The sequence below is a fragment of the Eulemur rufifrons genome, chromosome 16, assembly GCF_041146395.1.
Source record: "Eulemur rufifrons isolate Redbay chromosome 16, OSU_ERuf_1, whole genome shotgun sequence".
Classification (NCBI taxonomy): domain Eukaryota; kingdom Metazoa; phylum Chordata; class Mammalia; order Primates; family Lemuridae; genus Eulemur; species Eulemur rufifrons.
This window is the reverse complement of record NC_090998.1, coordinates 83,995,430-84,008,968: the sequence shown is the minus strand read 5'-3', so window position 1 is coordinate 84,008,968 and position 13,539 is coordinate 83,995,430. Positions and strand designations below refer to the sequence as shown.

Genomic DNA, 13,539 nt, shown 5'->3' with positions numbered 1-13,539 from the left:
GAAGGCAGACAGGCAAGAAAGGGGCCAAACGCTCTCCATCAGGCTTTTAATAATGGCATTAATCTGTTCATGAGGGTGGGGCCCTCCTGACCCAAACGCCTTCCAAAAGACCCCCCAGCACTGGTGCATTGGAGACTAAATTTGCGGGGACACCATAGCACAGCACCTAGGCCCACACCAGTGGGAGGGAGAACTTGTTCCAGGGAGTGGTGAGCAGAGCAGATGCGTGAGCGCAGACAGGATTTAGGGAGTGCGTCCTTGGTGGACACTGACAAGTAACTCGAACCCCATCTGCAGGCGAGTGGTGACCACTGTGGGACTCCAAGAGGGGTCTAATCAGAAAACAAGGGTCCCTTCTCCCAGCTCTTAGCTCACTGTGAAGGGTTAGGTCTTGGTCTGGGGTTTTACTTATTTCCTCCCCTCTGAACCACACACATTAATTTTTCGCAGCCCCCAGTCACTTAAGATGAAACCAAATGTTTTTTACCAAAAAGATACTTGTTACAACAAGGCTGGATGTTTTTTGCATATATGAGGCCCCCGCTTCTTGATCAATTATCCTGGCCTCTCGCTATGTCTACCATGGTAATCAACTGCACCAGCCGCCACCCGACCCCTCCCCAAGCACCGGTGTGTGTTCAGGATGCGGAGTGACCTGGATTCTGTTCCTGACCAGTGATCCAGCCCTGCCCGTGTTGACTCGGTTTGTTTCTGCAGAACTAGGAGGTGCCAGTCTACATGGCCGTTGGGTTCACACCCACCTGTTACCTGGTCTTGGCTGGTGCTTCAGGTGCCATTCCAGGTGCCAGCGCTCAAGGAGGAGGCCACCTGTGATCTCCCATTGCCAAATGCAGTGGGCAGTCCCCAGTTCTTGTCTCACTTGCCTTCCAGCAGCACCTGACTGCTGACGGCTCCTCCTTGGTGCGCGCTCTCTCTCGGCTGTGAGAAGTGCAGCACGGTCTCCTCGCTGGTCCCTGCCCGCAGGGGCGTTGCTGGCACCTTCTCACTCTGCCCTCACGGCCTTGGTGATGACTGCCAGTCTCACGGCTCTCGATGCCGTCTGTCTGCTGCCTGTCCCCAAACGCCCTCCAGCCCAGCCCTCTCTCTCTCTTGACCTCAGAACACATACGTCCAGCAGCGTCCCGAACGTCTCCACTGGCTTCCCTCACAGGCGTTTCAAATGCACGTTCAGAACCAAAGTCCTGATCTTCCCCACCAGCCTGCTGCATCATCTCAAATGACGGCAACTCCGTACTTCTGGTTAGCTAAGCCAAAAGCCTTGGGCCATCCTTCATTTCTGTCTCTCACACCCTGCATCCGGCGGATAAGGAAATCCCATTGGCTCGAGAACCAGGCCAGTTCTTACCACCTTCACGGTTACTCTCCTGGTCCAAGATACCTTACCTCTGTCACCTCAGTGGCTCCTGATCAATCTCCTTGCTCTTACCCACGCAGGGCTACAGTGTCTTCCCAACACTGTACACAGCAGATCATCCCAGAGTTCCCCTGTGTCTCCCCAGCTCACTAGGAGTGAAATCACAAGACCTTTGTATTCGTCTTCTGTTGCTGTTGTAACTAACGACCACAGACTTGGGGGCTTGTAACAGTGCCAACGTGTTATCGCGCAATTCTGGAGGTCGGGACTCCAAAGCAGGTCTTACAGGACTACAGTCAAGTGCCAGCAGGGCAGCATTATTTCTGGCAGCCCTGGGTGGGGGGTGGATCTGTTTTCTTGCCTCCCGGGGGCTGCCCACATTCTTTGGCTCGTGGCTGCATCACTCCGACCTCTGCTTCCATCATCCTTTTCCTTCTCTGACTCTAACGCCTGCCTCCCTCTTCTAAGGACTTTACATTGGGCCCCCCAAATACTCCACTGTAATCTTCCCATCTCAGCGTCTGTAACTTAATCACACCTGCAGAGTCCCCTGCCGTGTAAGGTGATATATTCACCGGTGTCTGGGGTTGGGATGTGCCATCTTCAGGGGGCAGGGTTATTCCGCCTACCGCACCCTTCAGTGATCTCCAAGGCCCCATAGGATCCGCAGCACCCTCTCCCTGTTTCTCTGCCCCCATCTCTAGGTCTCTGCCTGTCCCTTGTTCTGTGCTTGTCACACAGGCCTCCTGTTTGTTCCTTGGACACACACTGGGCTTCAGGGCCTTTTCATTGACTGTTTGCTTAACCTAGAAAGCTCTTGCCCCAGAAAACCTCCTCACCTGCTCCCTGACCTGCTCCAAGCACTTGCTCAAACATCCCCTTCTCCGTGGGGTAGGGCCTTGCTGGCCACCCTCAGTCCACACTCTGGCCTTGGTTCCTAAGCCCCTACCCAGCTCTGTGCTCTCCCATGGCATTTCTCACTTCTGACCTACCATGTAATTTAGTAATTAGGCTTATTGTCTCTCTGTCCCCACTGCACTGTAAGCTCCACTAGGGCAGGAAGTTTTGCCTGTGCTGTGTACCGATGTATGCACTAAGTGCTTAAGCAGCATCTGGCACAGATGTATGCACTAAGTGCTTAAGCAGCATCTGGCACGTTGTGGGATGAGTGAGTAAACAAACAAATGAAAGGACAGAGCGGTAAAGTCGGCCCTTGGCTGGACCTCGGACAATGGGGAAAGGCCCAGACTGGTGTCACCGTGGAAACCCCTGTGAAGCTGATGTGGGGGGATGGGAAGCCAGTCATAGGAAGGGCCAGAGGGTATTGAGAGCTTGTCACCTGCCAGGCCCCATCTGAGCACTTACATGTGGAACTCACCCTCTGAGATCGGCGCACTCATCACCGTCCCCATTTTGCAGACAGAGAAACTGCAGAACGCAGAGGTAAAGGCGTAGTCCGGGTGCAGACCCGAGCAGGCTGCCCACAGAGCCCGGCTCGCCGCTGTGGCCCTGTAGAGGTGAAAGTTCAGGACCATGCAGTGCGTGTTGGCTCCTTACTGCTTCTGAGACACATCCCATAATCTCTTCATGCCAGGAGCCTGGGCTGTTTCCTTGGTTACAGGGACCTGTCTCCAGGAGAAAGGATGGGGATGAAGTGAGGGAGGGGTGTGTGTGAGAGGTTAGTCTTGGCGTCTGGTAATTCCACGCACCGGGGACGCCCGTCTCGCTGGCGTCTGCCCCTCCGGGCTGTTTCTGTGGCTTTGTGGGCTCCGCCCAGCGCCCAGCTCCACGGTGCTGTGGGCACAGGAAGCCTGGCTACCCACTCACGCCCCTCCCCTGCTCGCCGCTGTTACCAGGTGCACAAAGGGACATGAACTATTTGCACACTTGAGGGGGTTGAGAGGAGGGGCTCACGGGAACAGTGACACAGAGGAGCTGCCTGGGGGACTTGGAAGGTAAACTCTACCCAGCTGCCCCGCTGGTCAGCTCTGCTGGGCTGCAAGAGGTGACTGTGTCTGCGAGGAACACTTGAATTGTTTCTGACACAAAGAAGGGCTCAGCTAGCTGGCTGGAGACCGAGATCTGATAAGCTCTGTTTCTGTAGACAAGCAAGCCGAAAATCTGGCTGTGTTGTAAACAGTATGTTGTCTTTTCCGAACCCTCCGGCACACTCGCCCGTTCTCTTTCGGTGGGCACACCGGTAAGCTGAGCTGTGAAAGGGGAGGGGGCTCATTGGTTGATCAGTTATTGTGAGTCAGGCACTGTGTTAGGCTCTGGGACCCGGGGAGATAAGAGATGAGCAGTTATTTTCTCCCTTTATGGATGGGGAACCTGTGACCAGGAGAGGTTGCACAATGCACCCAAGGTTACCAGAAAAGGGGGTGGGTAGGTTTTGAAGCTGGTCTTGTCTGGCCCCAGGTCACTTATATTAATATTTGACGGGCTCCCTGTTGTATCAGCAGGGTCCTGAGTTACTTAGGTAGATATCTGTGATTTCTTTTAATATTAATAGTTCTTCAGTGCAAAATATTGGTTTGTAAATGTTTTTGCAGGGATCTTGGATCAGAAGTAAAGACAACGTATCAATCAGGGTTGGAACTATTAATAATAGGAGATATATAGAATATATCTATACATCCTATAGATGCCAATATATCTATAGATGTATAGATGGATATACACATATCAGTATATAGTGAGAGGGGTTTTAAGGAATTGGTTCACTCAGGTGTGGGGTTGGCAAGTCTGAAATTTGTGGGGAAGGCTGGAGACTCAAGGCAAGTTTCTAGGTTCCCGTCCTGAGGCAGAATTCTTTCTTTTCTGGGAAAGCTCAGTTCTTGTTGTTAAGGCCTTCGACCGATTGCCTGAAGTCCCCCCACCCATGTTATCAAGGGTCATCTCCTTTTCTTAAAGTCCACTGATTGTAGGTGTTGCTCACATCTACAGAATAGCTCACAGCCACATCTGGACTCATGGGTGACCAAGCTCCTGGGCACCATGGCCTGGCCCATTGACACGTAAAATTGACCACCCAGGCACCATGTACTCAGTGCTTAATGCATACTAGGCGTTGCACCAGGCACGTGCACAAGCTCTGCGCTTTTCCTCATCAACACACCTTAACAGTGCCTCAACTCTGACACTCAGTGGTTAAAGCAACTTGCCCAAGAGGACAGCTCTGGTAGGGTCAGAGCTAGAAGCCAGGTTTGTCTGATTGCTGCTACCCCAGACTGCCTTCCCAAAGCTTCAGCGTTAATAGGCTAGATCTGGGAACCTAAGAGAGATGAATGAAGGGACCCAGAGTCACTCAGGTTGTCAGGACAACACTCCGTCCCCTGTAGAACTCACTTTCCAGGTAGATGATGGCTGCAGATTGTTCGCCCCCAGGTCAGCAAACCCCAGCCAAGGTAAGATGTGCTAAGAGAACACAGCGCAAGAGGGCCCAGGCTGCCGTCACCTCCTCCATCCACAGATGTGCTCAGAGCCCGTACCCTGAAGCCACTTTGTTGCTGAAACAGCTTCATAATGAGAGCCCTTCAGGATGTCAGTATGGAAACCGCCTTGGACTGAGTCGGAAGTGGACCTATCTGGTGACAAATTCGTCTTTGTGTCAGTTTGTATTTTAGTGAGATTAAAGGAGTTTGCAGAAAGCACTCCAGAGGCTGATGCTATCTATGCAGGGGGAAACCAGGCACGTTGCTTAATGTTTACTCCGGGTCTTGCATTATATCAGGGTGGTTTAGTTGCAAGCAACAGAAACCAATGCTAGGTAGGTTAATTAAAACAAAAAGAATCAAAGGAAAACAAGTAACAGTGGGGTGGTGTATCTTATGGAATCAAAGTAGGACTAGAAAAACCGATGCATAAGACTAAGACACCAGGGTAGCTCCGGAACCCTCCCCAGCAGTAGTTCAGAAGCCTCTAGAGCACTGTCCGTCATCACAGCAGGTCAGCTCCGTGGTTTACCAGTTTCTGTGTTTCTGTTTATATTTCCAAGAGTTAGAAACTGACTTGCTCAGCTTAAGTCAGGTGTCTGCTCCTAAACACCCTACCCTGGCCAGGGGTTCAGGTAGAGCAGGTCAAGCTGTGGGAGCTACTTCTGTGTACAGGGGCCATAGAAGGGGGAATTAGTTTTTAGCAGGACTTATTCTCCAAGAAGTGGCGACTATACTAACTGTGAATATAATAGTAACTTGAGGCTTCTATAGATAGAGACATCCACATTTATAGATCTCTCTATCTATCCTGTATATGTGCATATGCAGATATATACTCTACCTATTCCGTTCATACTTCAGCCCTCCCAGCCTTCTACTCTGTCTCTATAGCATTCATATCCTAAAATAATCAGCTGCAAATGCAATCTTGGGCTCCAATTTAGAGAGACTTGTCCTTGGGCTTTTAGCATCCTTGAACATTTACAACAAGAGTGTAGGTACCATGTGGGCAGAGACTTGGGCTGCTTTGTTTACCGTGTATCTTCAAGTGCCTGGCGCATCGTAGGTGGTCAGTGATCGTTGAATGAGAAGCAACCACACACCAATACAGGGACACCTTCCCCCATGCCCCAGAGGGCCCAGGGGCTTTGCCATCTAGGCCCAGGGATATCGTGTATACCCATATGTCCCAGCCCCAACACCCAGAATCAGTAGATAAGGAACACACACCTTGCCTGGGGGAAAGGTGATTCGCCTCAGCTCTGCCTATGCCTAATAAAGGATCGATACCAAAGAGAATGCCATCTAACAGATGCCTGGCCATGGAGGAGGGAATCGTGGGTGTTTGAAAGCTGACAACATCATCAGACAAAGGGGGAGAGGAATGTAGACTGGGACAGGCGGACTCAAACGTCTGGCCCCCAGGCCGGCTGAGTATAGCTTGCCACAGTCCTATCTTGCTGTCATCCTTTGCAAACCCCCTCTGAAATAGTGATGTGAGAACTGTATATTAATATCATTTGGTATATAGTTAACATAAGCGCAATGATAGAAAAGGAAGTACAAATGCTATTCGGAGGGTTCCAAAATGAACTTCTGGTCCATCTCTCAACCACCTGCTCTCCACTGGGAGCTGGTGAACCCCTTTAACCAAAGGTAGTTTCAGAAAACTGCCCTTACTCTGACCTGGCCCAGGTTCCCCTCCCCACTCAGGGACACCAAGTCCTGCCGATGTCCTTCTCGGCCTGCTGTGCTGCTCTAGTCCCGCACTGGCCTGGACTCAGAGTCACTCCTTCATAGCAGGGCTCCTCATTGCAGACTGGCCCTAGTCCCTGCTTGTGCACAGGCTCAAAGTCTCGTGGCAGGAAGTGACTTCAGTAACTCAGCAGTGTAGCAGTGGGCAGTTGTGTGGCCACAGAGGGCTGCTGCTTCCTGTGTTTGTCAGAGCGTCTCCCAGCGCCTGCCAGTGCCCCAGGGAGACTGCACGTTCTGTTGCGGAGGCAGAAGCAGACACCCCATGATGGTGCTGAGACCCAGACGTCTGCAGTCTGAGCAGGAGGCCAGAAAGGAGTACCGAAGGCCTGGCCAAAAAAGACGATAGAAGACCAGGCCAGGGAGTGAAGACTGTGCTGCAGGGTGATGGTGAGCCCTCGTCACAGCAGGCCTGCCCTGGGCCAGGTGTGCCAAGCGGTGTTATATTACCTTGTTCCGTCTTTACAGCAAGTCCAGGAGGCAGATGTTACAGCCATGGTTTCAGGGAGGAGGAACCCGAGGTAGTGAGAAGCTGAGCTGCTTGCCCAGGCTGGCGGGCCTCATAAGGTGACACCGCCAGGGTTCACGTCCACTCTGTGTTCAGTACGAGCCTCATGCTGCGTGTTCCTCCCTGAGGCTTTCTGTCATTCCAAGTGACTGCCACAGCTGAGAAGTGGCAGACAAATCCGGAAGGGCAGGAGCTGGGTGTCAGAGGAGGAGAGCGGAAGGCCGGGCGCAAAGGCGGTCGTCAGTGAGACGATGGAGAACCTTCCACCAAGGGGGGGACCAGAGCTCTGTCCTATCCGTGCCGGCGGCACAGGGGGCTCGGGCTACTTTAGAGGCTCGGGGTCTGGAGGATTCAAAGGGTTGCAGAGTCACAGAGATGGGACCTGGGAGTGTCCGGGTTGGTGACTCTCGTCAGCTTCCTGTCCACCTGCTCTCACGTGGCCAGTGGTGCGGCAGGAGGGGTTGGCCAGCCCAGGGATCCCAGCAGGCTGGACTCCAGCCCCTGTGAGTACTTTGAGACCCTCCTCCTGTGCGTGACTGACGAGCACATGCTGCAAACGTGAGGGAGGCTCCCCCCACCCCACCCCGGTCTGCCTGCTCGCCGTTCACTCTGCAGGAAGACTCGGCTCTCTGCTTCCGGGACAGAGAATCTCAGGCCCACTCTAGCCCCTTGAGTGGTATTTGGGGAGCTGCTCCGCCTCCCTGGGCCTGGTGTCACCGGGACCCCATCTCTCTGCCTGCCCCCTCTTTTCAGGAAGTCTGTCATCCAGCTCGACCTCGCCAACACCAAGAAAGCGATGATTGTCCCTGCGTTTGAGACACTGCGCTACCGGCTCTCTTTCCCCAAGTCGAAGGCGGAGTTGCTGTCGATGCTGGACATGGGTACCCTCTTCACATTCAGGTGAGTGCCCCTCCCTGCTGCCCTTGAGGGTGCCTGGAGCCCTCCTCTCACCTGGGAAACCCAGATGCCCAAGCTGTTGGCCCAAAAGTTTGTGCTGCCTTAGTCTATTGTAAGGCCAAAACAGCACCACTCGCCCCAAACAATCTTGGTATCTCCTCTCTCCTCCTCCCTGTACCATGTAATTTATTTTTACGTAGATGACAGATCTTATCTGTCCAGATGGAAGGTAGGTATGTCCAGGCAAGAAGGTTAAGCTTGTTTCTGTTTGTACTTATTTCTAATCTGAGTTTAGGTTCCTGCTCCCATCTCCTGGCTCTGAATTCTCTATTTTGTGTGCTTGTCCATTCATTCATTTGGTAAGTGGATTTCATTCCTTCCATTAGCGTCCCAACAGTGGTTTCTCTTCTTGTTGGTGTGAGTGGTCTGTTCTCTGAGCCCAAGGCCTGGGACGTGCGGCAGTTGCTTCAACAGCATAAAGTCATGAAGATGACTCCGAAGTTGCACACAGCAGAGCTGGCAGCCGACTTTCCCATGGCCCGAGTGACAGTTGGAAGCAGAACCCTCATTTTCCGCATTTCCCAGAGCCCTAGTCCTGCAGGAACATCTCGGAAGCTACCCTGTCACTCTCCAGAGGGTCCCTGGAGTCTGTATGACTGCACAGCCGCAGACGGGTTGCATACCCTGGGCACGGGCTGCGGCATTGAGTGTAGCAATCAGGAGACCAGGGTAGGGGGTGTGGGAGTCCTGCGGGGTCTCTGAATCGAGCAGTCTCAGGAGAGAACCGTTGCTGCGCCTGCTGATTTCCAAGCAGGGTCTCCACTTTGAACAATGTAAGAATGGCCAGCCCTTCCTTTGAGCTAAAAGGCATACATTTCTAGGCAATTGGGATTTTATTAAAAACCTTGTAGTCATAATAACTTGGGTTTTCATACTACTGTAAAGTTTCTAGAAGGTTTTCTCAAACTTTTTCTTGTGAAAATCACTCTATGAGGTAGGTTATTCATTTGACAATTCAGAGGTTACATTCTTCACGTTATATACTGAGGAGGAAACAGAGGGGTGGTGGAGGCAGGACTCAATCTCCAGCCTTCTCCTCTGTGTAGGACTCTGGAAAGTGACCTGGAAGAGTTAAGAGCCCCAGGACCCAAGCCCTCCTTTTCAGACAGAAATGACAACTGCCATTTATTGAGTGCTTAACATATGCCAGGTTCTGTGATTACATATTTAATCCTCACAATAAATCTGTGAGGCAGACACTGTTAATATTATCGCCATTTCACAGATAATGAAACTGAGGCTCTGAGAGGTAAAATAACTTGCCCAATGATACACAGCCAGTGAATGGCAGAGCCTGGATTCAGCCCAGCTCTAAGGAACCACAGAGCCTGTGTGCTTAACCAAAATACCACAGGCCACCAATCAAGCCCTGAATTCTCCTACTGCTGGTTGAAGATGCAGGATCAAAATTGCTTCTGGAAATTGAGACTTTGAGTCTCCCACAGATACCATAGTTTGATGGCTGAACACCTGGCACATTTCCAAGGCACCCTTCCTTCCATCTCCATCCCCAGGTGAGTTGAGAACGCACTTCAAGGTCACGTCCACGGGCACGAGAGCTGTGGTGTGGCCTGCTGCGTCTGTGACTGGGGCTCTGGCCCACAGCTGGCAGAGCCACCATGCCAAGGGCTAGATTACAAACCTTCCCTCCAAGAAATTGCTTTTGTCACCTGCTTGCCAAGTAATGAACCCTTAAGCCTCCGAGCAGCTAAAACCTGCTCCCTACCACACCTGGAATGAGAAAGCATCTACATCCCAACAAGTCCTCTAGGACAGTGGTTCCAGAGTGTTCTCCTTGGACCAGGAGATCCACGTCCCTTGGGAACATGTTAGAAATGCAAAGTCTCAACCTGCCCAGACCTCCCGCATTAGAAACTCTGGTTGTCATGATTTGGGGGCACATTCAAGTGTGAGAACAAAGCAAAGTGCCCCAAATCTCTTCTCTTCAACGGCGTCCTGCACGGTATACCCAGGAAACCTCTCTCATCACCTCATCACCGTTTTCTGGGTGCCACCTGTCGTTGCCAGGCTCAGAGACCAACCCCTGAAGTTTAACGTTTGCTGAACTGACACTAGGTTCCTCAGGTCACTTCCAGTCTGTGGCTTGTTTTCATGGCAGGTTAATTGCCCGGCCATTTGGCACACTGTCGGTGTCCAGGCAGAGCAGATGGAAGCTGCCCCTCCAGCCAGATCGACAGAACTGATGCAGCTGTCCCAGCCCGTCCCTGTTCTTTTTCCTTCTTTTCCATATGATAATCGGCCAAGAGTTTAGATTCTAAAGACGCCTCCATAGACAAATAAAATGGCTATCAATATCATTGAGAGCAAGACCACCAGGAACTGACATCACATCTGGGAGGCAAAAAGAGAATGTCCTCATTTTTGGCACAATTACTGATATATGTATCAGTGACTGCTCTGAGTATTTTATGTGAGTTAATTCACTTAATCATCAAATCTGTGAGGCGGGTATTATTATTAAAACCAAGGTACCGAGTAGTTATCCTGTCTACACCTGTTGAATGGCGGAATCCAAACCCAGGCAGGCTGCCTCCAGAACCACCGTTTTTAACCACTGTGTTGAACTGCCTATTAGGGAACTAACATCTGTTGAATTCCTCCAGCACAGCAGTACCACACAAGCACTTTACGCTTTTTCATATAAGCTCCTTGGCAATGCGACCAGGTAGGTATTATTTTCCCCAGTTGACACAAGAGGAAATTAAAGCCTAGTTAAAGTACTTTGTTCTGCAAAGTTCTTCAGCTCCTGAGTGGCAGGGGTGGGATTTGAACCCTGGCCAATGGCTCGCCAGTGCCGTGCTTTGACCGTGACGTGGGTTCACAGCCATCAGCCGTGCTGCGCCAGTTCTGTCAAAGGCATCAGGTGTCAGGACTGCCTGTTCAGCAAGTTCACAAATGGAAAAGCGACTGTTTCTTGGCCTAATTTTTGGATTAGACCCAAGGTTGACATCTCTCACAATATCCCTCTTTTTCACACTCCATTAAAGTCATATTGATCAAGCTTTCATTTTTCTTCCATTTAAGTGACTTTGGTTTTGGTGGAAGTTGCTGCATTGAAAGCTGAGATTCACGTCCCTGACTTGCCCCAGCCAGGCCATGTCACCCAGCGACACAACTTGACGAAAGTCCATGTGCTGGCCAGTGCCTGTTCAACCACACTGGACCGTGCCCTGAGCGTCCGGGGATGTCCAGTCAGCTGCATTCCATGCCCGAGCAGCTCCACGGGCCACACGGAACACTCACTGTCACTTAGAGCTTCCCTTGCTTTACAGAGCCTTCCCCAAGGATGAGATGGAACCCAGACTTCCACTAACTTTCTCCGTATAGCTGAGCTGTTGGGTTCCCACCTTCCTGTCTTGCTTTCATTCCATGAAGCTTTTCTTTCTAGCTCTGGATACTGTTAATACTGTCCCTGACCCCTTTCTCTTGGGCCCTGTCTGGTCCTTCACAAGACACCTGCTTGCTGCCACCTCTCTGTGGTTTCCAGAGGCATATTCCTGTCCCACTCATGGGCCTCTGTCGTAGGTGCCACTCACATTGTTGGATTATTCATTCATTGATTTATTCAATTTAGTGTATAAGCATTGAGTACTTGTTCTGTAGGCCAGAGAGTGTGGGGACAGTGACAGGTGAGAGAGGTAACCCAGCAAATGGTTAAGGATCCTGGCCCTTGAGCCAGACTACCTCGGTTTGCGTCCCAGCTCCACCATGTGCTATTTGACATTGAGTAAGTTATAAGAATTTAAAACAATACCTATCTACATAACATTTAAAATAGTCCCAGTACATAGGAAGTGGCTAATAGATATTAGCTGTTTTTTTAATTGTGGTTATATGGTTATATTCATTTTCTATTGCTGTGTAACAAATTACCACAAACATAGCTTAAACAATACAAATTTATGATCTCACAGCCTCTGGGGACCAGAGGTCGGGGCAGGGAATGGCTAATGGTGTGCTCGGGTCTCACTGGGCAGAATGCAAGGAGTCGGCAAAGCTGCCGTTCTCCACTAGAGTACGTGGTCCTCCTCCCCGCTGGCTGGTGGGTGGCGGAACTCCTTTCCTAGCAGCTGTGGGCCTGAGGCCCCCATTCTCCTGCTGGCTTTCGGCCGGGGCCACTCTCAGCTCCTAGAGTCGAGTTCTTTGCCACGTGGCCCCACAGGCAGCTCCAACATGATTCTTTGCTTTCTCCCAGCTCTGAAGGATCACATGGTTAGGCCAGGCCCACCCCAGTCATCTCTTTTTTAATTAATCCAAGGTCAACTGATTAGTCACCTTAATTATGTCTACAGAAATCCCTTTGCCGTATAATGTAACATAATCCCAGGAGTGATGCCAAACTCACAGGCTCTGCCCCAAGGGGGAGGACATTCTACAGGGTGAGCGTTATGAAGGGCCATCTTAAACGTCTGCCTGCCTCAGTGGTACCTAGCTGGGAAACCACACTGCAGCCCAACCTGCAGTTGTGTCCTTATAAGTGACACAGAGCACCCTAGGAGTTCTCTTACCCTTTCATGGTGAGAATCTCCTTGTTGGCAAAGAAGGGCATACATAACCAACTGGGTTAATTTCCTGGGGCTGCACAACAAAGTACTACAAACTGGGTGGCTTAACATAACAGCGTCTTATTCACTCACAGTTCTGGAGGCCAGAAGTCCAAAGTGAAGGTGTTGGCAGGTCCACGCTTCCTCCAAAGGCTCGAGGGAAAAAGTCTCCCTTGCCCTTGTCTGCCCTCTTTCTGGTGGTTGCCGGCAGTCCTTGGATTCTTTGGCTTATTGATGCATCATTCCATTCTCTGCCTACATCTGTACATCATATTTTTGCTGTGTGTCTCTGTGTCTGATTTGTCCTCTTAAAGACACTAGTCATTAGATTAGCACCCACCCTGACCCGCTATGATGTCATCTTAACTTGATTACCCTGTTTCCAAATAGGTCACTTTCACGGGTACTGGGGGTGAGGACTTGAACATTGCTTTTGAGGGGGGACACAGCTCAGCCCACACCGAGGACTATATCAGCATGTAGCTCTTCTTCCAAACCAGCCGCGTTTTGAAAGCTCAGCTTCCTTCCCTTTACCCAGTGGCTTTTCTCTCTGTGTCCCAGGTACCACGTCTGGACGAAAGGTCACGCACCCACAAACTTCGCCAAGTGGCGGACTGCCACCACGCCTTACCGGGTCGAATGGGAGGCTGATTTCGAGCCATACGTTGTTGTGAGACGTGACTGCCCTGAGTATGACCGGAGGTTCGTGGGCTTTGGCTGGAACAAGGTGGCTCATATCATGGAACTGGATGCGCAGGTGAGAAGAACAGAACATTCGCCTGGTTGCTGGGTGGGGAAGGGAGAGGCCTAGATCTTAGAGCTGACAAGAAAGTGGAGACCTAAGAGGGAACAAGACGTGCTCAGGGACCTAGAGTTGAGAATGTGGCTTGCTAATCTCTGGGGCTGTTCATCCCATTCCTCTACCCTTGGGTGAGAGTTGAGTTC

At 51.2% G+C, this 13,539-nt stretch overlaps 1 protein-coding gene across 8 annotated transcripts in view; it reads left to right on the top strand.

The window, feature by feature from the left end:
* The window catches only part of LARGE1 (LARGE xylosyl- and glucuronyltransferase 1), a 499,273-nt gene that overhangs the window by 481,482 nt on the left and 4,252 nt on the right, over window positions 1-13,539 (top strand). For 5 of the 8 annotated variants that reach the window (XM_069490824.1, XM_069490821.1, XM_069490819.1 and 2 more), the window contains 2 exons: window positions 7,826-7,972; window positions 13,156-13,351. In XM_069490824.1, the coding sequence (XP_069346925.1) occupies window positions 7,826-7,972; window positions 13,156-13,351 (343 nt within the window). The remainder of the gene's footprint in view (window positions 1-7,825; window positions 7,973-13,155; window positions 13,352-13,539) is intronic. The other 3 variants (XM_069490823.1, XM_069490822.1, XM_069490826.1) reach the window with 1 other exon arrangement.